Source organism: Cataglyphis hispanica, chromosome 1, assembly GCF_021464435.1.
Source record: "Cataglyphis hispanica isolate Lineage 1 chromosome 1, ULB_Chis1_1.0, whole genome shotgun sequence".
Lineage (NCBI taxonomy): Eukaryota > Metazoa > Arthropoda > Insecta > Hymenoptera > Formicidae > Cataglyphis > Cataglyphis hispanica.
Genome location: NC_065954.1, coordinates 14662831 through 14690554, shown reverse-complemented (window position 1 = coordinate 14690554; position 27724 = coordinate 14662831). Strand labels below are relative to the sequence as shown.

The window sequence follows — 27724 nt, the reverse complement described above, 5'->3', positions numbered from 1 at the left end:
AAATTTTTGTTGACTTTACACTTTTTTTTCATAAAAGAATGCATTTAATTGCGTCAAGGTAACGACATTGATATCGTAAAATTTTTACAATATCGCTATATCAAAGTGCGGGAACAAATGACTGATGATATCTGAAAAATCTTATCTCGCACATATATTTTATTTCCGGACTAACCGGTTCCTATTTGCGATATTGTCTTTATCATATGAAGTGCTAAAAATACAAAAACGATATGAAGTGTTCAAAGTATATCTGTTCTCTTTTAACTTTGAAATTAAATTTACACTCTTGTTTGAACACTCTTGTCTTTTCTTATACTTTACGCATTTTATTATATATTTTCAGTAATTAATAAATTATATATATATATATATATATATATATATATATATACAAAATTTAAATTATTAAATTATTAAAGATTAAATTTAAAAAAAAATAATTTTATATTTGTATAATAATATATTTCACAATTAAGAACTAAAAAGTATGCGCGCGCGCGTTTATATATTAAAAAACATCTTAATATTTATCCTTCAAATATTATTGTTGTCTATAAAAGCTTTACATTATTGTGTCCAGATAAGAATTAATAGAAATGCCTTAAATAAACAGAAATCAATATTCAATAATGTTTTTATGATATATGAGCAGCCACTTAAAATATCACAAAAAAATCATATGTTTAAATTTAATAACTATAAATGTATTTTTATGTTTGCTATTCATTTAGAGATGAAAATTTGTCAGAATCGTTTTTATTATATTAATGCAAATGCCCTGCATGAATATTGTGAATTTAAGATATCTCACTTATTAATCAAACAAAAAATATAAATGCGATATTGTAAAATGTATTTCGAAAATAGATTATTTTTATATTTGCTATTCTATAAGTAATATAATGAACTCTGACAATGAATGTTCTCTTTCATTCATTTTCTATATTATTGTGACTTGAATATTAATTTAAAGTCTGCAGTATCTTTGAATACATTTGAATAATTATTGATGTGTCCATAATATGGGCAGATATTTTAAACACATAATATTGATCGATATCTTCATTGTTAAAAGCGCAAAATAGTAATAATACATTGATGAAGAATACGCGATAGTTTTGCTGATAAAAAGTAAACTCCAAAAATTGCTCTGATAATAAATCTACGTGTACACCAAATTGATTCAAACATTTTAAAAACACACTATATAAAATCATGCTAGTACGTAATTATTATTCTAATTATTATAAGTAATAATGTTTAATATAACGTGCCGTGATGAACATCGTTATAATACAACACATAATACTAACATAAGTCACAACACGACTAGTAAGCCCCGTAATGAAGCAAGTCTATTTACATGTCATCCAATATTTCGATGAGCGCTTTGTTCTCTCATCACGCTAATTACACATGCATTATACACGATATCGTTATCTTTGAGAAAGCCCAGTAACAAATTTTATAATTTCTGTAAGATATTTTACATACATATTTTATATATGTATAATTATTTTTTCTATCGCGAGATAATGTCTTATGCGCAGCACGCATAATTTCACAAGAATTGTAATGAGACTCTTATGAACAACAGAGAAAAAAATACCGAGCATGAGACTCTTATTTTCAACTACAAAGAATGGCGTCTATGTTAATACGTACCATCTTCGCGCCATTAATGACAGTAGTATTCGTTGCGACCTTAACTGGTATCGTTCCGTAAACATCGCTTAGTGAACAAGCCACGAAGACTACATAAAAAAAAAAAACAGCTACCTTATCGTGTACAAAATGATGTTCTGTCATTGAGATCGAAAAGCGATTGAACGATATAAGAAGTTGCTATAAATATTATGTCGCGATATTATCAAAGATCGAGTGATAATTGAAGCAAGATACTGAAATTCGACAAACTTATATTTCTCGGTATTTAAAATATATAGAAATAATATGTAGGATATATTATCTAAAAATATATCTAAAAATCTAGAAATAAATAAAAATATGATTTAAAGATAATGCTTATAATGTCCGAATTCCGAATTCAGAATCTTCCAATATATTGCGATATTGATAGCGCGATAGATCGCACGGTATATTTGACAGGTGCATATTTGATGTGCAATCGGATATGTGGACAGGATAATATACACTCTACGGAGAGAATACCGTGCGCGAGCATTGCGTAATGCGAAAATGTCTGGTGTTCGGATTAGCATAAGACAACAGTAAATGCAGAGCTGAAGCGCGGTCCAACGAGCGTAAGTCGATCCGCGACAAGGAAACCGCGAAATGTAAGCCCGACGAGAAACTTCGCGTTGTATTCGAATTAAATTCTCCTCCACGTATCGCCAAAGTTTATTCAAGAGAATCTGTAGACAGACATTATGTTGTAAATGATTTTGACCCGTCAATATTTGCGTCATTTCCAAGAAAAGTAGAAAAAAAATATCTTTTTGTTCTCTTAGAAATAATACTAACTGCAATAAAAGTGAATATTTCTTTCCGCCTTCCATCTGAGCATTCTGTATATATATGACGCGAAGATAATATATTTTGATAGCAGTTGTTAAACATCAGTTACTATACTTTGCATCTAAGTCTCCTTTATGTATAATACATATGTCTCCGTTGCATTCACAATTCAAAAGGATACGCGAGAAAAAAACGATAATGCATAAAGAAAAAGAGAAAAAGAAATAACAAATTAATCGCACTTCAACGTCATTCGTCTATTTATTTGTTTGCCGATAAATTATGTAATCCACGTGCATCGTTAATCCGTCAATACGCAATCGTTACTACGTCAACACATTTTTATGTTTGCGCTGCGCACATTATACCTGATAGCTTTAATAACTGAGATTGGACATGCGTTGTCTCGCTCATAGCGGCGGATGGTACCGAAAAACCGTGATGACTTATCGTGGCGCGAACGCGTATCGCTCACCGGGATGCATCACACGAAATGTGAGATGCTCGTTAGTCTCGTTCCAGGTGGCTCGTTACCGCCGGTAGCTCTGTGTCAAGTATCACATAAGTTAGCCTCGACGCGCGTGACACTCGCGTAATGCCGCGTGAAGAAGGGAAGAATTATGAAAGGATGAAGGAAAAAAAAAAAGAAGGAGCCGCGAGCCGCCAAATGTCGATCACGTGCCGACGTTATCTGACGTATTTCCCCAGCGTATCAGTTTCTTAGACAAAATTCAGAATTCACGACTTTAAATCATTCCTCTTCGCAATCTCATGTATTAAAATTTTTCCATCTTTCATATTCGATCAATCTTGTTTTTCAGCGGAAGAGATTCGTCTAAAGTCTAAAGATGTCTCTCTCTCTCTCTCTCTCTCTCTCTCTCTCTCTCTTTCTTTCATTCTTTTACTATTATGTTATTTAATTCAATCTGCGGCCATTGTGAGTTTAGCGCAGGTTCTACGCGCGTAAACAAGTTGATGAAGAGCTTAAAAGAATCAATTTAGCAATGCATGCTTCGTGCCGCATGTGCATAAGTAAAAATACATATGTTAATCCATCAGTCGCCTATTAGGAATAGCAACGAGTAACGCCATAAAAATATCGATGCACGTGGAATTATAGATAATTCGTTTGTTCGCCGCATGTCTTAATCCCACGTCTTGACATTACATATCACTGTATAATATTTACGCAATATTTTATGCGACTGATATGTATATATTGAGATAATTGCTCATCTCTAATATACGATAAAATGTACGAAACGTTAAAGCCCGGACGGCTTTACTTGTAACGGAAACATTTGACTAGGAATTACCACGCGTACAAGCGCAATGCGCACGTAACACGCAGACGAGGAGATTATGCTAATTCAGTGGCAGTGATTTGCCAGCGTGTGTGGTGACATTTGGATTTGCAGAATGGCTAAACGCGACTTGGAGAAACGAAAATTCAGATGTTCGCTGGTTCAAAATGTCCATTGAATTGAAGCCTCAAATTATACAACGTACAGTCGATTATTTCGTTTGATCACTTAATTCCTTCGTTATGTTTAGCGGCGAACATATAACCGTATATTTTTTAATTGTTATATTTTATTCAATATATAGTGTTATTTAGGCCTCATCGTTTAAATTAATTATCCGACAATCGTGAAAGCATTACGAATAAATTCGACAATTTATATATTATTATTGACGCGACAAATTGATATTCAAGAATAAAAAGTCTGATTTCGTGCGCATCATATCTTACCGTTATATTGTTCGAGATAAATTAAAACAAAGTCTTTATAAAGCAATATAAAAGAAGATAAGCGTATTATATTCAGTGACAAAGAATGACATCTTATATAATTTTATACAGTAGAAAATTAATTGAAATAAAAAAAAAAATAATAAAAACTCTATGAAAGTTATAAAAAAAAAGTAATAAAATAAATCTTTATGCGGGAAAAAAAACAACACGTTCGGCAACGAAGATGTTAAATATGTGAATCCCACTTTTTAAATGCCTGCCATGATCGAAAACATTCTCATATATGTATAAATATGTTACGATTGAAAACTTAATGGAGAGATCACGTGAAATATTTCCATATATCATTCGTTCAATGTTTGAAGAGAAATGATCAGGTCGCAGCGGCAGCTACAACGATGTAGACATTACGTATATCGAGCACATTCAGTTGTATAATTCTTGATATAACGTACATTTTTCGCATTTGTTTTCGTACTGCAAATATGTTTACGCCGTTATTAAGTGAAAAGCTTTTAACGTCTATTTATGCATGCGTTTTATTTCTGTGATACTTCAAAGTTTGCAGAAATGTAGTTTATTTTCCGCATTTTTTTATCCTTCCTATGCATTCCAAATCATGCACGTCCTAAGAATCTTTCTTATTCTCGACAAGTCTCGACCGTGGCATTAGATCAGCAAGATGACATCATAATAAATAACAATGATATAAGAATCGCAAAAATGAAGATATTCACGATGTCAAGGTCTATTTGATGAGAAATGCAAGCATTTTCAATCGTCCTTTCAAAGATATGAGAGAAAACTCGAGGCAAGGAAATTATAATTAATTATAATTAAATGGTTATGAATTGATATTAAAATATAAGAATAAACATGTACTAGAAAATAATACAATATATATTTTTCTCTATCATTATTTATAATGAGAGTTGAATTTTTATATTAATTATCTTTCCTTTCGCATATCTTATTTTCTCATACTTCATTGTCTCAGGCTTTCTCTCTACAACAAGACGGTGACCCCAACAATAAATTCTAAGAATAATGGCAGATAAAATCGCATCAAAGATACACACGATACATTATTTCAATTTTAAAGTCATTGTAACAAGGAAAACTGTTCGCGGTTTGTATTAACGCGTAGATGATGGCACAAGGAATAATGACGAATATATCAATATCTCATTGATATTTTTAGTCGACATCAGCATGGCAACCGTTCGTGACCGGGTTATCCGGTAAAATTACCGATGTAAGAGACGAGTATTAAAAGCGATACCGGTGGCGTAAATCAATTTCGTACACATTCCAAGTCTGACGTTCGTTGGAACGTCATCTGCGCGCAAACAACGTAAAGATGTAAAGCAACATACAATTATAAGATTACTATGTCTTTCGCGGAAAACTGACGCAGTGGGATTTTCACGAGTTTTCTTGCGCTCGTCTCCGTAACGTTTCGTTAAAAATGACATCTTTTCATCATCGTGACGGAATGATTTTTCTTATCAGTGGGAGCATTATATGTATGATTCACATTAATCATTACCTCTCGAACGCATGTATCGGCGAGATGCGCGCGCCGAATCTTATCAAGAAAACTATACAATTTACGCGTCATATATCTGTTATTCATTTCTCCATCGAAGCGAAAATACACACCTGTTCCATCACTGATACCATCGTCGAGAAGATCGATGACTTTTCATCCCTCCTTTCCTCCTCCTCTCTCTCTCTCTGTTCAAGCGTTTTTATATCTTTTAATATTTTTGCGCAATGTATACGAATTTTGTTAAAGTTATTATAATTATTCCCAAGCTTCTCTGTATATCTCCTCCTATTATTTCTGTACGAAATGCCACAGGAGAGAAAAGCAAATGTTCATAATTCTGGCAAATTTATAAAGTTATAAATATCCGTTGTCTCTGGTCTGCCATTTTACATGCAAACTGCATAAAGGTACAGTCTGATAAGTTGGAAATGTGACTCTAAATGTGCGACTATAGCCGACGAATTTTTTTCAATCTCACGACGATATATACTGTAAGAAATATAATGATATCTACTCTACACGCTTCGAGAAGCAGACATATATGTAAATGGCGAACGAAGACTTATTGAAACGTCGAGGATTCGGTCAAGGAAGATTTCAGGTGACACCTCACATATTCGATGTCTTAAAAAATTGAGCCGAGTTTTTCTGAAGAAAAAACCGACGCGCAATTCGGCGGGAGCAACGAATGCGGAAGCACGTCATAATCATATTGGGTGCGATGATGAAAGGATTTCGACAGAATGATCAAGTGACCTTAACATTTTACATCAAACTTGTTTTATAACGAAGTATTTAAATGATCGAGAAAAACTGTGCGATATGTTGTTATATAATGCAGGTATTACCAACGGAAGCTTTTTATCGTTTCATAATCGACTTGTCAATTTTACTCGCTATCTATCAACGCGGTTGTACAACATCTATGTAACGCGGACATTGTACGTATTGTCACACATCGACTCATATATTCATAGATAATATCAGCGGATCATTTTTTTCCAGTTTCCAGTTTCCTTTTTCCAGAAAAAGGAAGCACACACGAGACAAGAACTCAGCGTCCTAAAAATTTAAATGTTCAAAACATATATCAATCTCACATTACATTCGGAAAACCGAAACACAATACCGTTAACTATATAATATTTCAATGTATATTAATTACTCATTTAGAAAGTAATCAGAGAAGCCCCCCATTAATCAGAGTTGGTTAATCGACGTCGACGTAAAGAGCATCAATTTTCATGACAACGAAGAGTTACTTACGATCGCGATCGTAAGTATCACGACGCGTATCGCGTCCCGCGGGGAACAAGCTAGGGGACCACGTTGTACTTCGCACTGGGAGGCAAGAGGATTTCAAGCTCTTCAGTGGCGCGCACCAGAGAACGAGCAGGAACGGGCCGTCCCACGACGAGGTGCGTCCGTGGTGGGGTGTCAGCCGTGGCTTATCTGGCGACTTTATGTATATTACGATACCCGAGGTAGGAACACGAGCAGTTCACTGCTGGCTAACCGGTCGGAGAAGTCGGCAGAGCCGAGTCGTCTGCGTGGCGCGCCACACCAAGTGCAGCGAGAGTCACGTGTACCGACGAGAAAAATCGTTTCCCTTTTCTTTTCTTTTTTTTTTGTAAGCAAAATAAATTTCATCGTGCGACTAGTATTCAGCTTATGTGTATGCATAAGAGACACGTGAAAGTCACGTAGTGTACGCGTCGACGCCGAGCAGTTCGGCAAGCTGATCGAACGGATCGTATGTGTGTACTGATCAGCGATCGCTTCGAACCAGAATGATCGTCCTCGCGTGGTGCCTATTCGTTATCGTCTCGTTTCTCGTGGCGAAAAACCAGGCCTTCCTCAACGCGCCGATACCAGGTACGTTCTACGTAAAGTTTCACGTCGATGAACATGATGCGATTTATCTCGTTACGATGAGTATCTTGTCGGTGGAACAAAGGCGAGATCTCGTGATTCATCACATGCAAGTTTTTCTTTCGCCGACTTTTATATTATTTAATAAACTACTACTTGTGTGGGGACTTTATCGCGCATTAAGTGATAAGAGCGTGTGATGAAATGATAAATTTCTATTTTATTTTTGATTTTCTAACATACCGACAAAAGCGATCTTCTATACATCGGTCGTGCCAGATCTTCGAGCAGTTTAGGCAATAACTTATTTTGAGTATCGACATATGTGATTCTTTATCGATTGTGATCGTATTATCATAAATGACTTTGCCTGAACTAATCGTATAAATAATATTGAAATATATATAGAAATATTTTATTTTGAAATAGGATAATAAAAGTATTAGTGAATTATTTTCTCTATTAACAAATCCATATAAATCGATAATAAATTTCCTTTTAATAACAAAAATAGAGATTTGAAAAATATAGAGATTTTATCCTTTATTCTTTTTTCTATAAAGCTTTCTAAATGCGTGAGAATTAATATGTAAAATGATTAATTTTAGATAAATTGTTAATAAATATATATATATATATATATATATATATATATATATATATATATATATATATATATACGTATACGAAATATTAATCGCGATAGAAACTTCATAAGATCCAATAGCCTTGCTTAAACTATTTAACGGTAAATCTGTCATTTCCGTTTTGAGATGCTTCGAATATTGCGCTTGGATCGCGACGTGCTATATTACCAGAGTACGAAGAAATGACCTCTGTAACCCGTACGTGCCAAAACGCTATAAAGATAATAAAGAAAAAAGAGCGTCGTAGAATGTTTCATAAACATGCTTGAGGAAGAGAGTCTGGTTTATTGGACCGCATTTCAATCGATCCAGCTCCAGATATAGATAACATTGCATTATTTAAAGCACGATGTGAGCTATACGATTATGAGATTTCGATTAGACTCTTCAGTTTGCAAGCTTTCCAGTATTAATCTAATCCGACTCACGTCGGATCTCGATTGTTTATAGTCAATTATTGTATACATATTTCAGCCAAGCATTTAGACAGACTCTATGTCGAGGACTATAAAATAATATTGAATAAATTATTTATATTTTAGATATGTTTCGTTTTCGAAGAATATTATCTTGTCACTCAATATTGCGCAATATTGATACACTAATCAAAGAAAAAAAAAATCATTAAGTTTTAAAATTAAGAAACGCTTTCAAACTTAAAAGCATATATTATTTCAACATCGAATTTTATATATATATAATATATATATATATATTATATATTATATTATATATATATATATATATATATATATATATATATATGTATATATATATATATAATTCCTTTACTGATATTAATTCTGTTAGATCAATGAACGAATCTCTCTAGAAAAAAGATACATAATGCTGTAATTTCATATATTTGTAAGTCGATCTAAGTTGATACAGGACTCGATTGATATAGCGGGAGCCTGGCTGTCACGTGACATCGTTATCGAAACAGCTGTATCGAATACGCGAAGATTGTATAAACGCGATAAAAAGCATTAATACGACAGGTGGTTTACGAAAGAACTCGCATCAAAGAGCACGACGCTTGCCGACGGTTAATGCCGAGATTGCACTGTGTTCTATCGCGTGTGCATTTTGCATACGTCTGTGAATGACAGATTTATCTCGCCCGCGCGCTCTCGTAATCGACCAAAATTTCGCTTGAACTGTCGCGCCGAATTGAGACGGACTTGGTACATTTTCAACGTCAGGAAACCAATCGATATACGAAAGTTTCGATCGTCCTCCCCCCGCACGTTTAGCAACTTCTATCCTCTTCCCCTTCTTATCTGCGCGTTCTTTTGTACGAAAAATGCGTCATATAATCAATAATAAGTGCACTATAAAGCGGTTAACAATATACTTGACCCTGCGCTTCCTTGCTTTACATCTTTTTTTATGTAACCAATATATCCACAATTAATGATGCTACGTAAGCAAAAAATGACACTTATTAACCTTCTAATTATAGAGGTGAATATTATTAGACTATTATTTCGAGTCATTATTCTAATAATTTCTCAGAGTAATGCGGAACAAGTATAAAACGAAGAGTCGAAGAAATTTATTCAATAATCTTCGCGGTTTCATTTCATGGAAACTAATTCTGCGCGGAAATTTAATTCTGAGCAAAGTGTCAAGAAGCCACGCGCCGCGACGTTGTTTTATTAACGAGAGTATATCGTAATAATTCAGTGGCGTCTGAGCAATGTCGATGCAGCAGCTTTTTCCACATCTAGCTATTGAATAATTCAGACACAAGATCTATAATCCAAAGAATGTGATTATTTTTACCGCGACATAATTTTTATGAAAAAAATTTTATCACAGCAAAAGTTCTCGCTATAAAATAAAAAAGCACATTATATAAAATTACATATAATTTATTGTTAACGCTAGAGAAAGATTAGAAAGATATCGATATACGATAATTGTTTAGGTTTCGAAAATATATTTGCTTATTATGTTTTTTTTTTTAAATATTCATCATACTTGCCGCTAAATAGAAACTATGCTATGTGTAATAATGTGTTCGAGACAACTCGAACTTTCACGCTCTAAAATGAATCATTACTTTAAATACTTTGGAGTCTTTTATCGAATGTATCTTTCAAATTTCTATTCGACCGGTCGAATAACCCGTCTAGATGCCAGTTAACGGATATACGAACATATAATCATACATATAATGTTGCTAAATATAGAAGTACAAGAGCAACTGGAAACCGTTACATATCTTTAACCTCGAATATATCCTGCGGATCCTTAGCATACAATTACGATGAAACTTCCTCAAGTAGACTTGAAGATACGAATCTTCCCGCTATTCTTTTTCCAGAGATAAAAATTAATTCTATGCTTATCAAGAAATTTATTTTATCAAAGAAGTTACTTAATTTCACGATAATATCATGGACAAATAAAAAAAATGGATCAAATAAAATTTATGAGATTCCAATCGTAACCGGATGTTTTTCCCAGACATTTTTTGATATTGCAAAATTAGCACACACGAAAAAAATAGCATTTATCATTTATATACATCAATTATGCATTAGAGACCAAATTATTTAGAGAGCTAAATTTCGATAACCTGATTTATATTATATAATATCCGCTTACGTGTGTCATATGAAAGACGTCAGAATCTTATATATACTTGACTTTGAAATATAGGCGAGAAGCTCCACTTTTTGATCTATATGTAGACGAGAGAGAAGAACGGAGTTCGATACTTTTTCTTCTTCAAGAAAAGAAGGCAGCACTCGCTGCCGGTACGTGTCCATCGACAATAGGCTCTATATACATCACTTAAACCAACTAACAATACTTCCGATAATAATACACGGTGATCACGGAACTTGGAGCGATGCCAGGAGAATCACACTGGACTTGGCCACAAAGTACAATTACACGGAGTACGAAAACTTTACGGTCGGATAAAGTTCCGGATAATTCGCAATTCTTCGAATACAATCGCGTTCTTCGAGAACAATTAGGCGCCTTTCTACGTATATTTTAAGAAATTACGCGATCGGATCGTTAAGTAGAATTACTAAATAGCATCCGCGCGTGACTTTTCACTATATATATATAATTATATTACAAAAATTTTCCTGTTTACGAACATGATTGGAAGAGAGGAGGGACAACTACCTGTGAGTCTAATTTTATTTCTGTCAATGACAAACGTAAAGCATAAAAAATAAAATAATAGAGAAAAGAGTTCTGTACTTATTTCTTTTTCTTAATTTCTCCGATGGAAAAGTATAAGATGATAAAATTCATTCCGCTAAGAGAAATCCCATTATATTTTTGAACATCAATAACATCTTGGCATATATATATCAATTTATTCATTGTATTTTAGAAGGCTATCGAATAAATTTGAAATAATAACGTTGATAATTATTTGATATATCAGTCGACAAATTGCACTCTTCTATATACATTGATTTATTGGGGTGCTCGATTTTCAATAGATTTAGCCTTTTAATAAAATATGCGAAGTGTTCAAAAATGGAACAAAAACGGACAATGCGCGTCAAAGCGAACGAGATGAGAGCACACGAGATGAGACTAAAGAAAACGAATTTGAACGAGCGTACTTGAATACCGCGACCAAGTCGAGCGATTCCCGATATCGAAGATCACTGTAGAGGGAATCGGAGGGACTCTAAATATCGGGACGATTTCGCGAGCACAATCGGCTTGTTTTCCGCCATATCTCATTGCGTCACTTGTTTACCATTACCGGCTGATTTAATTACCTATTAGTGAATAATTGCGCGCGGGCGCATCACCTGTAATCGTATCTCCACTTTACTCTCCGCTTTTCTTACTCCTCTCGCCAATGTAATAACTAATAATATATTGCATTTTGATTCAATAGCTATACAAATGGCCGATTGTTAAAACCAATCTCAATTATACAATGATTATGTAAAACATACTTATAAGTATATACTAATAATATATTACACATTTTAATACGTCAATAGCCGCATAAATGGACAAAACTGATTCAATTATTCAGTGGTTACAAGTTAAAAGTGTTGATTATAATTGTTGATAACGCAAACAATGTTATCAAGATGCTATCATGAAAACTAAGGTAGTTTCGAGAATTGCATAAAATCAACGCACATATGTGAAATTAATTTATGATCAATCAATGCTATTTACTCAGTGTTTAATAAAATATTTGATTACGAATATTAATTTAAAATATTTCTATAAGAATTACTTTATATTCAATCTCATGAAATTATTAATTAACTAATAATAGATTTTCAATGTAGTGTATAATAGTAGATATACTATGTATATAATGACAAAAAAATATTAGTCAAATTTTTCATGTCGCGTTTCGATTGTTACAAATGAAAATATTTTGTACATCGCTGATAATATATTTTAAATATGTATGTGTGTGTGTGTGTGTGTGTGTGTGTGTGTGTGTGTGTGTGTGTGGAAACGCAATTCTTTTTGCAACTATAGCGTTTCCAATTAACAAACAATTGATGATGCAAGCATAATTATTAAATTAATTTGATTCATCAAACCACTGAGAAATAAAAAAAAAAGAGATGTTGTTTCATTCGCTGCTTCATCGGTGATAATATCTAGTTAATAATCCTTTACATCACCTCTAAGCATACTTATATAAATTAACCAAAATAATTTATTATAATTACGGCCGCGTATTCCAATTAACATGATAATACAACCGCTCGATATTTTAAACAGCACTCGCGATATTTTTTTTTCTTAACACATTCGTTTTTAATCGGCAAATCTGCGTAAATAACATTATTTCGAACAAATAAATATAATAATTAGCATTTTCTGACGGTCGCGCGATATATAATCGGCACTTCCGATATTCGCACGCGATTAAATTCACGCAAAACATTCAGGTGCGAAGCGATTTTCGCCGACGACTGAATTATCACATCGTCACAAGATAAGTGACATTTATGCATATATAATTGCAATTCTATTATTATACATGTATGTATATCATTAAAATATATGTGAAAGATTTAATGTTATAATAAGTTTATTTCTTATCTTATTGTTAGAAGACTATATAAAATTTGCCCGATATTGTTTGATATAAATGTAGGAACAATCTTATCGTTTCTAAGAAACTTTTAGTACTTTTAGACTATTATCTATAAAGAAGATTAATAAAATATATTGTATTTTCGTTATTCTATCATAGATTGCATATTCAAAACATATAAGCGTTTAAAAACCGTTAATGCAATCCAAGACACTACACGACGTGTTTTCGATTTAATAAATATACCGCAGATCTTGGTGAAAAAGGAAAAAAAAAAAGTATAAAAGATAGCAATTTTTAAAAATTGATTTCTCGTTTTGCATTCATATAAACAAGCGAGCAGAATTATGCAACAATCTATAATATGAATAAATAAATTGATTATTTTGAAAGAGATGCAAAAATCAGATTCAACGCTCTCTAACTCTATTACTCTCATTTTATAATTAGAATTCATGATGTTTTAAAGCTGGATTTTTACATCACTATGAAAATAAACGACTAAAATGATAAACGATAAATAGATAATAATTTTAAAAGGCGGTCATATGTATATGTCGCTGTTCGATGGCAAATGCATGTTGATAGATGAACGAAAGTGTGCAACTCCTGCGTACGCCGAGCCATAGTTTTGTGAATTATTGATCTATCAAGCCAACTCGGATATACATGATCATTAAAATGTCTCACGTTGAACCTCGCTTGAGATATATACGTGTATCTTTTTACTTTCCGATAACGTGCGCGTGTGGATGCATAAACAGGAGTATCTCATCGCGTGATGCGTTCTTTATGAGAAATAAAGAAAGATATGAGAGATACTCGATTTTTACGACAATCGATTCTTATGATATTTATTATTCTTACATCATATATTTAATTATAAGACTTGATCTTATAACGAAGCAGTGCAAACAAAAAGAAAAAAGAAAAAGTGATTTTAATTAATTTAAAAAAATTAAATATTATGCAAAAAAAGAACAGCCTGTAGTGGACTTAAAATAAGGGAAAAAATTGATCAAGAGTACAAGTAATATTATAAAAAAAAAAACTTCAAAGTTTATCCGCACGCATCTTGCAATTAATAATATTTTATGAAACTTCTAAAGAGTTTCTTCTGATCGCATTTTAGACTCTTGTGTAATCTATGAGATTTTTCTGTAAGATTTCAGGAAGTATTACTTGCCGCTATACTGTCAGCGATTTATCTTGATTTCGTCGCTGACCAGAGTTTTGCAAATATTTCGATCAACTCGGTGTCTTCGTAACCACGATGTATTTCAGGTGTTTTCACGCGTGTCAGGTAAAACTTTACAAACAATATCCGTGCGAGACAGGAGTCATTTTCACAAGGAAATGCTTCAACGTGAAGACTTTAAAGAGACTTTCATATTTTAAAGTTCAAAAGTTTATATGAAAGAGAAAAGTTTATCAACATAGAGTAACGCGTAAAATAGATATGTAACGCTTCTTAACAATGTCAAATAAATATATGTCACAATAATATTGATAACATATGCTATATAACGACCCGCTACACACACAATAATAATTTATGATGTATCAATCTTTTGAATCATGGTGCAAATTATCTAGTATATAAATAGTTATATAATATTTTAAAAAATATTTTAAAATACTTGTAAACAAAACATATGTGTGTGTGTGTGTGTGTGTTTGTTTGTGTGTGTGTGTGTAGTTATGCTATAATTAAAATAACAAATATAAATAAATAAAGTTAATTATTTTTTAATCACCTTATTAGAAAATTTAACGGTATTATAGTCATTTTGGATTAGATTATTTTTTCGAGTCGCGACACGTTTCAAATTACAAACGGCAAATTAGTATATAAAGACAAAGCCTATTGAGACAATACTTATAAGTATTAAGAGACAGATCAAGTTCGTCTCACGTGAATAAACCACGCGTCACGTGACCAAGCGTGCGTGTGCTCAGAATAGCATCGTGACGTTATAATATACGTAAAGCACAACCTTGTGTGCTTCGCCGGTCATAAGCGAAAAATTTACATTTTAGGCGTAGCCAACTATACTATTCGAACACTTGGACCGATTGTTGAAACGTGACTCGTGATCGCGCCTAAGTGCCGTTACATAAACGCTACGTCTGTTTCATAATACATATCGAAACAATATTAATATTAATCGTTACCCATATGCGCGACGCACTGATGACTGCAAACGCGAAATAGAAACGATTACGAAAAAGATTTCTATCACATAGGATGATTTAAATCGCGACAGATATGAAACTGGGCGATTTTTATGCGACGCATGCGACATAAGTACAAACCTGTTAATAGATAGTAACGAGAGATGAGAGAGGAGACGATTCCGTCGCTTTGTCGCGGTTGTGTTTATGTATATGTCAGCCGCACATGTCATATAAAAATCGCGAAAAGTTTTCATCTGTCGCGACTTAAATTATCTATCTACCGGTGGAAATCCCTCTCGTAATCGCTTTTGTTTAACGTTTAACGAAAAGCGTACGTGACTCGCGCGAAACGTGGATGCTGCGACTCCGATGACGAGGTCGTAGCTAGCAAAAAGTAATGGACATTTTTCATACACAGTATCACGACTGTGTCTCTTTCTGTCTTCATTTCCCACCTTCTCCTCCCCCACCTCCATTCCTTCTCCCTCTCTCTCTCTCTCTCTGCCTCGTGCGACTTTGTCTTCAATTACACAACCTTCAATGATACGACGGCTCAACAAACGGAAAATGATCGTGTTTACAAAAAATCATCATCTTGACGGCAATACGTAAATTGAATATTTCCTGCAATTTCAATGATATTTATTAATTTGCACGAATGTAAAAATAATATTTATATAATAGAAGTTAATCTATCTCTAATCTATATGAAATTACTTAATGTGTTAACATATTATATTCAATATTTTAATACCATTTCTTATTTCCCTGTGTTCTTTTCAGCTTTGTAATATTTATTATTAATACAATCGCGTAAGAAAACATATTTATTGCAATCGTATTTATTATCCTTTTCGATTATGAACGTTTTATACATAAATTTGATACACTAATTCTAAAAAGACTCAAAAATAATTTGTATACCGAAATTTTAACAAAGATATTCCAACCTGCTATAATATATTCATAATATATTAGTAAATTATAGTGTATTAGCAAATTATACCTCGTTAATGTATTAAACCGGATTTGCATTTAACGCAAAAGCAACTTTAAGCGCAGATCGAATATGTTCTTACACATAAGTAACTCTGACCATAAAGCCGAACCCAAATCTGGTCAGGCAACGGTGCTGCTAAGTAGTAGGTAATCGTGTCAGGGTAGAGATGTAAGTTTCTGGTAGAACTGAAAGGTATCGGCCACACCTCGCTTTAAGAAAACGTAGTAACAATATCAGCATTTCTTTTAAAAAGGGGAAGCCTATGCTTCGATTGATTTTATGTCTTACCACTTTATAAAGTCTAACAATGAACTGAAAAAATAGCACAGAGCAGCAACAAAATATTTACCATATACAATTTAGTAAAAAAAAAAAAGCAAAAGAATATATTTTTTATTAAGAAAATTCACGATAATCGTCACTAATTTTATTAAACTTTTGAAATTATTATTATGACGTTATTAAATTATTTGCTTATTCTCTCGATTATTCTTTTTCTTACATATAAAAACGAATGCTCTTGCATATAAAAATTTAAAGACAGTAATGCGATCTTTGACTTTTATGAACTCGTGAAACTTTTCCAGATTGTTTATAATGAAAAAAAGAATTGAAACTACTTCGCGATAATACTTAATACTGATATGACCCCCTAAGAATGAATTTATCTTTGCGAGCAAAGTTAACAATTGATACCGCAATAAGCAAAAATAGCTTTTGAATATGTTAGGCATATTAATCTCGTTGCTAAAAAGAAATTTCTTAAAATTGTTTGTCAGTCATCTTTATATCGATTGAATTTATTCCATCATCTAATCATCAATATGTATATTCAGCCAATTCTAAAGAAATGATTATGAGAAGTTTTCGTATACATTTATAAATTCGTTAATATAACATTTGCAATTCAAAGACAAGTTTTTCTGGGCACTAACTTATGGATGATTGTTTTGGTAATTATTATGAATGTCTGTTTCAAGCTGTAATTTTTTATCATTCACGCTAAGAATACACGCGTATCAACAAATCGGAGCAAGACTGACGGCGAGTATCAACTTGGCTTAATAAATAGCACGTGAAGTTTCTAACATTGCAATGCAGGTTAACGAGTGACAGGCAAAGTTGTTTGTTGAGCGTTACAACATCTTTAGCCCTGAGATCTAACTCGACATAATACACGCGTAGTATTTGCGTCCTATTTGGGAATGCGACCAAGCGGTAAACAACTGCGTAATATTTAAGAAGTTTTCTGAGGGGAAACAAAAATTAAAAAGTGATTAATAAATAATTTGAGAAAAAAATCATAAATTTTCTATATCGAATAGTCATATTTTGAATAGATTCAAGAGATCTAGAAATATATATTAAAAATATATTTAAGAATTAAGTACTCAAGTGACTATGATTGACTAATCTCAAATATATGAATATTTTTAATAAATGCAATATAAAAGTTACATATATATGCACATATACAAACTTTAGAAAGAATAATCTATACATTCATGCATGAAGTTAAATGTAATTAAGTAATTGATTGCAATTTATGTCGCAGCTCACGCAGTGTCGAGTTATAACATTGGTGCTGAAAGACGAATGGAGAGCAATAAAGCCACTCACAGCGTAAATGACAATCGTCACTCGGACGATTCGAAATCCGATGACAACGAGGAGACAGTCTACGTGATCACATTCGGAGGGAAAGAGGAGAACGGGGAGAAAGAAAGAGATACAGAAGAGATCGGTAAGAAATCATCAGGTGAATCATTTTTATTTGTGCACGAGAGAGAATGTGATCATATAATAAGCAGTATCACGTGCACATTCTCATTATCGCGAATCATCGTGCACTTCCTGTTGCAATCAACGAACACGTTTGTGCATCATTCGGTAATATTTTTCTGTGTATTTCATTGATATGTTTTTTTTTTCATGCTTGTATATTTTTTATACATTAATATCATGTTTCATAAAGGTCAACAAAAGCGGAATTGGTCTTTATCGAATCTTCAACATTTCGCTGAATATTTACATATCGACAATTATATACTGTTGCTGCTTCGTCGTCATTATTATCGTACTATACTCTTGATTTCTTTTGCCAATATTTTCCTCTGACGTTAAATTCGAATCAGTTTACCATGAAAACATACTTTTTTTATAATTCGGTGATAATATAAAATTCTTCGTAAATAATACCGATGTAGTAAGTTAATCAAAATTATTAATTATTAGTAAATGTAGAATGTTTTCAATATAGAAATTAATATACAACATAATAATACAAAATTGGTTTTTTAATTGTAAAAGACTATCTAATTTTTTCGATATTTACATGCTCAAAATAAAATAATTATCAATTGACTATAATAATAAAATATTATTATCATATAATTTCTCTCTCTCTCTCTCTCTCTCTCTCTCTCTTTCTCTCTCTGCATAATATTAAGAATAAATCTCTCTAGATATATAAAGAAATCATACATTTATAAATAATCTATGATATGTTGCGTTGAAAACATCACATTGTAAAGAATAGAGTTTATTGCCCAATAAAATTGTAAACAAATGAGATTTAAGATCTCAACTATCTAAGCGTTCCGTTAAAATCACGACTGCAGAGAATAATCCACGCCGCTCGTGCCAAGGATTTATGTAAATTAGTGGTCGTTCCATCTTCATTTACATTGTCTTTCCGACTTTCGCTTCGTGCACGTCATGTATTAATGGCAATCGAGAACGTCCGCACGAATATCGTCGATCGGAAAAAGAGGCGTGGTTTTAAAAATTTTTCTCGTAATATTTATATCGCAACCGTGTCAAGAATGCAAAATATATATCTCAACATGCCGCTCGTATGAAATCATTATCGTCTCAATTTTCGAATAGCAATTTGCCGATTTTTTTGACGCATATAAAGTATAAAAAGAATACGCTGCGTAAAATTGCAAACAAATAATATTAACAAATATAATATGTAAATTTTCCATTCAAGTTTACATAAGTAATATTATTTAATATTTTTTATCGATATTCTCTTTAACGACAAGGTAATTTTAAATTAACACTCGTCTCGGGTTTCTATCGAGAATGGCATCTTAACAAAAAAATATATGAATATATGAGTAAATGAAAACGTTAGCTGTTTACGCACCATACCTTTCATGTTCTAACGATATTTTTTACCACTCCATTTCGTGTAAATCTATGCGAGTCACAAATATTCATCAATGCTGTAATTATAAAATTTCCGACATTAGAATTCATCAAGGTTCCTCATAATCTTTGATTCAACGACAAAATGATTCCTCAACTCTAATGGAGATAATTCATGCGCAAGATTTTTCTTAATTTTTTAGATTCTTGTTGAGCATCCTTTATTTTACAGCTTACTTCTATTAATCTTTTTGCATGAGCTATAGTCGCATGAGCTTATAGTTTGAAACAATTAACACGTTTCCGATTATTAACGAGAGCTGCTCGCTCACAGGTCCCCGTTTTGTTATAGTCAACGGCGATCTGCAGAATCCGCTGGATCCATGGTCGATAGTTTGGTACATCGGCTCATTCGGAGGCCTGGTGGCGTTTTTCCTCATCGTCAGCTGTTCCGAGTGGTGCTGTAGACGGGGTGGCCGACCCCTAACGGTACCCTATGCGCAGCGCGCCGAGACGATAAATACTCCCGGAGTTACGGAAACTCCACCGCCGCCTTATCACCTGTTTGCACCGCCTTCGTACGATTCCGTCAACTACGGTGAAATCGTCGACAAGACGACCGGCGAGAAGCTGGATATCTACGTGATCTCGGTGCCGATTCACAGACCGATGGTACAGGCGCCTGCGTAGAAGACCTTGAAAAGATCATCCTCTTGGCGAGGATTATGGACTCAATTTAAGCCTGACGATCAAACTGATCGCGAAGAAGTCACATGGATCTCTTCGTTGAAGTTTTCGGACGATTAACAAATATTGAAGATGACTGTTCAATAAAGAAGCTGTTTTGAACGTTATCATTGCAATGGTATAAGAAAGAGTGACTAAACGTGTGTCTTCATTGTGTTTTATATGTGACATAACTAAGACGTCATTGATAAAAATAACGAGCAAAAACTCATCAAAGTGTTAGTATCATTCCGGATTGTATGAATCGTTTTTCACATTTCTCTAAAAAATACTGAATATTTCAAGTCTCGAGGAGATATTGTGCGAAAAATTATTATTCTCTATACATTGATCTTATAAAAATAATCAACGATAAAATTTAATTAGATTCATCGAAGAAAATTTTGATAGTTTTCAAGTTGAATAATGTATTATTACCAGGAAATCAAATTTTCATTATTTACATGAGATTCTATAGCTTTATCAGTGAAAAATCTTTTTTCGAAACTCCAATAAAAAGAAGAACGATGATTAACAATGCTAACGGTTGTTCTGAGTCCATGCTTGTATAGAAGAATTTATCGTAGCCTGATATATTGATGACACTTAGATGATATACTTGATATAAGTCGAACTTGATCAAAGTCGAAGAATGTTGTCCGAGATAAATAATAATAAAAAAATTGATAAAAAAAAAATAGAATGGAACGTAATGGAAAGTACGTCTTCGTGAGTTCCTTGGACTAGGGGATAATACACGTTCAAATAAATATTATTGTATTGTAGAGCAATAATTAATTTAATCGGCCTACGAAAAATGGTGAATCGAATCGAAAATGTGACCAAAAATCCCGATCGTAGCGTTCGTGGAAACGTTAATCTTTTCATACGCACGACGTTTCATACTTTAAGAAGCAAGATTAATGGCAGGATGTGCGAATATTTAAGAATATTTAATAAATAAATGAAATAAATGATTATATTCAATCAATCACTGCCATTCAAAATAGAATTACCAAGGTTTAGATATAAAATTAAAAGGTTTCTTTTTTACTATATTAATATAATAAATCAAGATTTTTATTTCTAGAAATATAAATTTCCATCATATACAACGGACTTTGAAAAATCCCCCGCGACAATCAATATCATCATTGATTTATCGACTAGCGAATCGAGCAAAACGTGTTATTATAATGTAAATTGTGAGAACTTGTAGACTTATGCACATGATAGTGCTGTATGCGATTGGTATATCCTAATCGCTTATCGACTCCGTCAATTAGGGACGATTATTGTAGATTATAAATCGACTGCCATGAGAAGTGTCTCCACGCAAACGAGGCTGCAAAAATAATTTAAGATAATAATTGCGACAATGTTTCTGATAAGAGCAGGCGCCGTAGCTCTTCGCGTGAACAGCGGCTCACGAGCGATCAATTACGCGTTAATTAACGTTTATGTGTTTATGTTCGCGAGTAATCACCAACAGTCTTCGTGCCTCTCTGTGACCTCTCATGGCCAAAATATTTTTCTGACGCAATTGGATTCTGAAAATATGCAAAAAGATCGATAGATATCAATGAATGTTCCGTTACGAGTAGTAGAGAAGTAGATTCCGTTACGAAATTCAATCGAATGTGCCATGTAATTCTTTTTCTTTGAACTAGAGGATTTATATTTTATTTAACTTGATCGTGTGTATGTGTGTGTGCGCGCGCGCGCGCGTGTGTGTGTGTGTGTCCAGCGAGCGCTTGGAAACATCAGTGGATATTTTAATATTGAGATAAATAATCTTATTGTATGTAACGAAATTTTGAAATCATAAAAATCATTGTAAACGAAAGATTATTATATATTGGGATAAAAAAATTGAAAGATTTAAAAATGTTTCCTAAGATCTATCTCTCTATATATAGAGCTAATTTATATTTATAAAACTGCAATATAATGTGAAGATTGAATCATTCATATTATATGTAGAAACGTAAGACGATTAATTATCAGAGTTAAACAGTAAATTCTAAAATGTGCAACATCTGCAATAATCTTCCAATTTAGTCTTTCAAATGTAAAATGTAAAACACGCGAAATACAAATTAGTTAGCAAATATAAAAATACGTGTACTTATGTGAGTAAAAAAAGCATGAGTATTAGAATGCTTTTAGTGAATTGAAATTTAATTTTAACTATTGTAAAACAGTTTAATACAATGTCAATTACAGCGGTATAATTACGATTCTGTTATGATTAATATATATCGTCCGATTATTTTAGAAATAATATATTAGATATGATATACAAATTCTAAATAATATTAATTTTTTAATTTTAAAATATAGTATATTTTGATTTATATGTCTGATTATGAAAAATCCACAAAAATCATTTTTTACCAGTTTCCATTTTTTAATAACATCAAATGAAACTGTTAAAATATTTATAAATACTGTGATTTACGCGTAACAAATACAGATAGCTATAGAAATTATAAATAGATAATTATAAATTATAAATGCGGTCTCGTTCTTAGCAGTGTGCTGAGTAAAAGTATCTTTTTAAAGTGAACGATTCGCCTATTTTCCCGTGTTACTGTTACAATTATCATTATTGTTACGTGTAATTTTACTCTCGGCTACTGCTCGCAACGCATTTCCGCGTTGTCAAGGGCGTATCACGAATGACTCATTATATCCTCGAGACTCGTAAAATACCGGCGCGCGCGCGCTGTTAATATTTATTTTTTATACTTTTATACACACACTCTTTATATATACGTATTTGGACATCCCTACATTATCAATAAAATTTCATTTCTCGTATAAAAAACAATTGTGTTACATCGATTATCATACAATCAACATCTTTTTCTTTCGACAATAATTGACGAATGTATATATATTCGTCTGCGCATTACATAATTGTAAAACATAAATCTTTTGCCGCAGTTTTATATTTCAAATTTTGTAAAAGATCTGTCTGTGATTTTATATATAATTAAATACATCTTATGTATGATATATGTAGAGAAAAATATTTATACATAAAAATTATTATTTTCTAATGTAAATAACTTTATTAAACTTTAAATTTGAATTACTTTTTGTATGCAAAATAATAATTTTCTAATATTCTCTTTTTTGCAGATATGATACGAAAATTATTCTTATGAAAAAAATGTATTATGGCATTTTTATTTGTAGTAAAATTAATTTTCCAAGAACGTCGGTTAACCATAAATGGATTAATTATATATAGAACATTTACCTTTTTCGTCACTGCTGCAGACGAGATTTCAGTTCCTCGATATTCGATAGGAGATCCTGAATTCCTCCTGGAAGTCCTCTTCCTCCTCTAAATGTTCTGTCGCAACGCGAATATTTTTTGGGACAGCAATCGCGAAACGCGCGACGGACAATTTTCCGGATTACATGATATTATCGCGTTCTCCACGGAAACCTTTTATTACTTCGGTTTCGCGGCATTTCAATTCGCAAATTCTATGCACTTTCGTCACTCTCACATCGCTAAATTCGAAAAAATTCGGTAAAATATACGCGATCGCGTCGATTGCCGCGTTCACGTACCCGCGAGACTCGCATCGTAGTCATGGCGACAGTTTGCGCGCGCAATCGAAATTCGAAATAAGCGGGAATTTGTGCGCGCGATCGAAATAGACGGCAAAAAGCTTCCGATCTTCAATCCGAAATAGTCACTAATCATCAGACACTTTCCTGGAACAACCCATATGACCAAAAATATATAATTTTTTTTTTGCTTACATTCAAATAAATATCTAGCAATACTTATGCGAATTCAATTTATAAAATATTTTAAACGCAAGGAAGATGCACGAAAATAGTAAAAACCATATCAGACTACTCATTTGAAGATTAAAGATTGAAATTTGAATAAAAGAAACCAAATTTTTTTTGTCTCTATTGATCAAATTTTAATTTTCAATCCTCAATCTTAATTTTTAATGCACATATTAGTTTCTGATGTCTATGGGCTTAACGGTTATGGAGATACAAATACGTTCATGTTCATACTTATGGACATAAAATAAAATCCCGAATAAAGATGCAGATAGCTCGACAATTAATCATCTTGATCACATATCTTAAATCGTAATATTTGAATAATGATATTAGCTCGACTTCATTCTAAATTATTTTAATTAATCTCTAATTAATCTATTTAAGCGGGAACGTACCTCTTAATTTTGCAAATGTATACATTTTACCCATCGACACTAATGCATCATGAAGTTATCGATTATCGAGACTATTTGTTAAAGCAAAGCAACTCTCGAATGCAGTGATTTCAACGATTATCGCCCGCTACTTTCGAATCGTAATGTTAATACAGGCACGAGAGAAAATATAATAAAATTGATGCTAGAGAAATATGCTTTAACTGTTTTTTTCCATCTCTCAGTAATGATTTGCAACATAAATTTCATTGCCAATTGTTCAAGAGAAATCGTGTGAAGAATACTGATATATAGAGCGATAAATGAGAACAAATTGAGATAATAACTATAAATATAAAATGCTGTGCGTCTAAGCGTTTGCATAAAGATTCTTTATTTAAATTTATGATATAATTACAATCAAGAGAAAATATATATCGCCGCGATATCAATAATCAATACGGTAAAACAGATACAAGTAGAATGCACGTTACCTGCAGATTTCACCGATGCAGAAGTAACATTAGATACTTCTTTTAAGCTGTATTTTTCGCATTCTCCATATTTTAACATGAAACAAATGTAGACTCGTGTTTCTGAAGAGGAAAAAACGAGAGATCAAGAATGTAGAAAGTGCGACTGAGGGTCAATTTCACCACCTTCGGTTAGATTAATCGACGGCAGGGTGGCAACTGAAATGATAAGAATGCTTGGTTTTCATTCACCTCTATTTTCTGTTGCCACCCTGCTGATTTTAACGTCGGTTAACTTAACCGAAGGTGGTGAAATTGGTCCTGAAACGTACAGATCTATCCTATTTTCGACTCGTACCGATTAATGTTGGCAGCGCCGAATAACCTCATTTCCGCGTATCTAGCTCCTATTGTGACAGCTGTCACAGAAAGAGTTATGGTGGTGTGAGCCAGTCGTGTGTATAAACAATCTTCTCGTCATTCATTCCGAAGCAGCTTTGACTTTGCCTCTCGCCTCGACTCATTGTATTTTCGACGTCTCGAACGACAACATATACCGTAAAGGATGACAATGGGCGATGAGATTCCAGTTACATCACTGGTTCTTCCTGTAATATTAAGACCGATATTAACCAAGGTATTATCTCGTCTATATGCTATTATTTAGTATAATTATTTCTTCCTCAAATAATCTCACTTTTACTCATCATATATACATAGAAGATGGATAACAAGCGAGGAAGAAATAGATATAAAAGAGAGCGTTTTCTATTTAAATTGTTTATACTTTATATGATACTTTGCATTTTTAATAACTTTAATAACTTCTTGTTAAAACGTTTGATTGATTAATGTGCAAAATTTCGTAGCTGGAAAGACAAAATGTCATGGCAGCGCAAACTCTGCGTGCAGCTCTCTCAAAAGCAGAGAGCTCTCATCCTGGGATTACCCATGATTTAATCATGGGTATAATACGTAGAGCAGAACTCAATCTTGATATGAACGAGAGTGTGTTACGATTGCAAGGTGCTGCTTCTGACTATGATGGTAAGATAAATCTTACTTTTCTGTGTTTTTATTCTAATTCTTTATGTCAAAAATGCAATATTATATTTATATATATTTTTTATCTTTATTGATATCTTCTATAATACATAAATAAAGCAATTTTGTAATATCTATGATTTATTTTAAGGTTTTTAGATAAACTTATACATTTTTGCCTTTGGTTACAGTTGTGGAATACCGTTCAGCACGTTCGGAAGATGCATTTCAAGAATTGAATCGAAAATCTACTTCTTTGAAAAGAATACTTAGCAGAATTCCTGATGAGATCACAGACAGGAAAACTTTTCTTGAGACAATCAAGTTTGTATAATTTTTATATATATGTGTATATGTGTATATACTTTATATACATATAAAATGTTATGTATATGACTATATTTTCTTTCAGAGAAATTGCAAGCGCAATAAAGAAACTTTTAGATGCTGTGAATGAAGTTACTGGATTTATACCTGGCTCAGCTGGTAAACAAGCATTAGATCAACGCAAAAGAGAATTTGTAAAATATAGTAAAAGGTTCAGCAATACATTGAAGGAATATTTCAAAGAAGGACAGTAAGTATATAAATTTTTAAAGAAACAGCTTAAAAAATATATATATTGCACAATGTTTTGGTTTTTAATATAATGTAAATATGTAAATATGTAATAATAAATTCTAACAATTAATAATAATTTATTTTTAAATTAATGCTTTGCAAAATAAAAAATGTTTTACAAATTAAGTAGTCGAAATAAAAACAATGAAACGCCTAAAAAAGATGAACATTTGACTTTACTCATATACACATATTTGTCACACAATATAATAAAATATATTCTTCTTGCAGAGCAAACGCAGTATTTGTGAGCGCGCTGTATCTGATACACCAAACAAATATGATTATGCTTACAGTAAAGGACAAATGTGAGTAAATTTCAATTCTGTAATGAATTTCCTGAGTTGTATGTGATAATATCACAAGAGTCAGATAATTCATAGATATTACAACCTGCTAATCTTGCATATTCAATTATACAAACAATAGAACCTAAAAATCTGATATAGAGGATTCAACATCATTATGTTTCCATGTTAACTGATTGCATTATAGTTTTTGTTACATATATATATATAAAATAAAAATGTTGGTATATTATTCCAAATTATTTATACTTTTATTTTGTGCCAACTCAAATGTCATATTAGTCGTCAATTCTCATTGTAATGGTCAATAATAGTATATACAATGAAATGTTCAGATATGAGAATGACTTTATTGTTGTTATATGAAAATAATGTCATATAGATATATATATATATGCTCCTTTTTAGCTTCTTATAACTCTAAAGAGTATAAAATATAAATGAAACATACTCAGATTTTGGGATACTATAATAATTAAATTGCATTTATTATAACAGTACACATATTCGAGTATTAAGCAATATTTGCAAAAATATTTGCAAATTGGCAAATTCTCATCATTGAAACACTTGCAAGATCATTGTCATTTATACTCTTTAAAGCAAAATAAGGGCAACAATGGAGAATGTAGAGGGATTATTTCTTCAAATG

The 27724-nt window shown here is 32.4% G+C and overlaps 2 protein-coding genes and 1 long non-coding RNA gene across 6 annotated transcripts; 2 read left to right on the top strand and 1 right to left on the bottom strand.

Moving 5' to 3' along the window:
* The first annotated feature begins 7276 nt into the window (after positions 1-7276).
* LOC126848884 (uncharacterized) lies at positions 7277-23504 on the top strand. 4 transcript variants are annotated; one of them, XM_050590177.1, is made up of 3 exons: positions 7277-7664; positions 18104-18292; positions 20039-23504. In XM_050590177.1, the coding sequence occupies exons 1-3, from the start codon at positions 7580-7582 to the stop codon at positions 20392-20394; spliced, it is 630 nt and encodes a 209-aa protein (XP_050446134.1). In that variant the 5' UTR covers positions 7277-7579; the 3' UTR covers positions 20395-23504. The 4 variants fall into 4 exon arrangements, with proteins under 4 accessions (XP_050446134.1, XP_050446143.1, XP_050446125.1 ...); XM_050590186.1 differs by having other exon boundaries at positions 18104-18307; positions 20057-23504; XM_050590168.1 differs by having other exon boundaries at positions 18104-18307.
* LOC126849030 (uncharacterized) lies at positions 21848-25601 on the bottom strand. The gene is made up of 4 exons (XR_007687344.1): positions 25458-25601; positions 25121-25222; positions 23699-24165; positions 21848-21980 (listed from the first exon to the last, which is right to left on the bottom strand). It is a non-coding gene; the product is annotated as an uncharacterized LOC126849030 (long non-coding RNA).
* On the top strand, positions 25475-27716 carry LOC126848912 (programmed cell death protein 10). The gene is made up of 5 exons (XM_050590251.1): positions 25475-25736; positions 25969-26146; positions 26335-26467; positions 26556-26720; positions 26996-27716. The coding sequence occupies exons 1-5, from the start codon at positions 25665-25667 to the stop codon at positions 27078-27080; spliced, it is 633 nt and encodes a 210-aa protein (XP_050446208.1). The 5' UTR covers positions 25475-25664; the 3' UTR covers positions 27081-27716.
* Positions 27717-27724: the final 8 nt, after the last annotated feature.

Bases quoted from the DNA above. Each gene is read 5' to 3' on its own strand.
- LOC126848884 (XM_050590168.1), top strand. From the start codon at position 7,580: ATGATCGTCCTCGCGTGGTGCCTATTCGTTATCGTCTCGTTTCTCGTG. The intron at 7,665-18,103 runs GTACGTTCTACG...TTTATGTCGCAG, and splicing joins CCTCAACGCGCCGATACCAG to CTCACGCAGTGTCGAGTTAT. The intron at 18,308-20,038 runs GTGAATCATTTT...GCTCGCTCACAG, and splicing joins GATCGGTAAGAAATCATCAG to GTCCCCGTTTTGTTATAGTC.
- LOC126848912 (XM_050590251.1), top strand. From the start codon at position 25,665: ATGACAATGGGCGATGAGATTCCAGTTACATCACTGGTTCTTCCTGTA. The intron at 25,737-25,968 runs GTATTATCTCGT...AAAATTTCGTAG, and splicing joins TAAGACCGATATTAACCAAG to CTGGAAAGACAAAATGTCAT. The intron at 26,721-26,995 runs GTAAGTATATAA...TTCTTCTTGCAG, and splicing joins GAATATTTCAAAGAAGGACA to AGCAAACGCAGTATTTGTGA.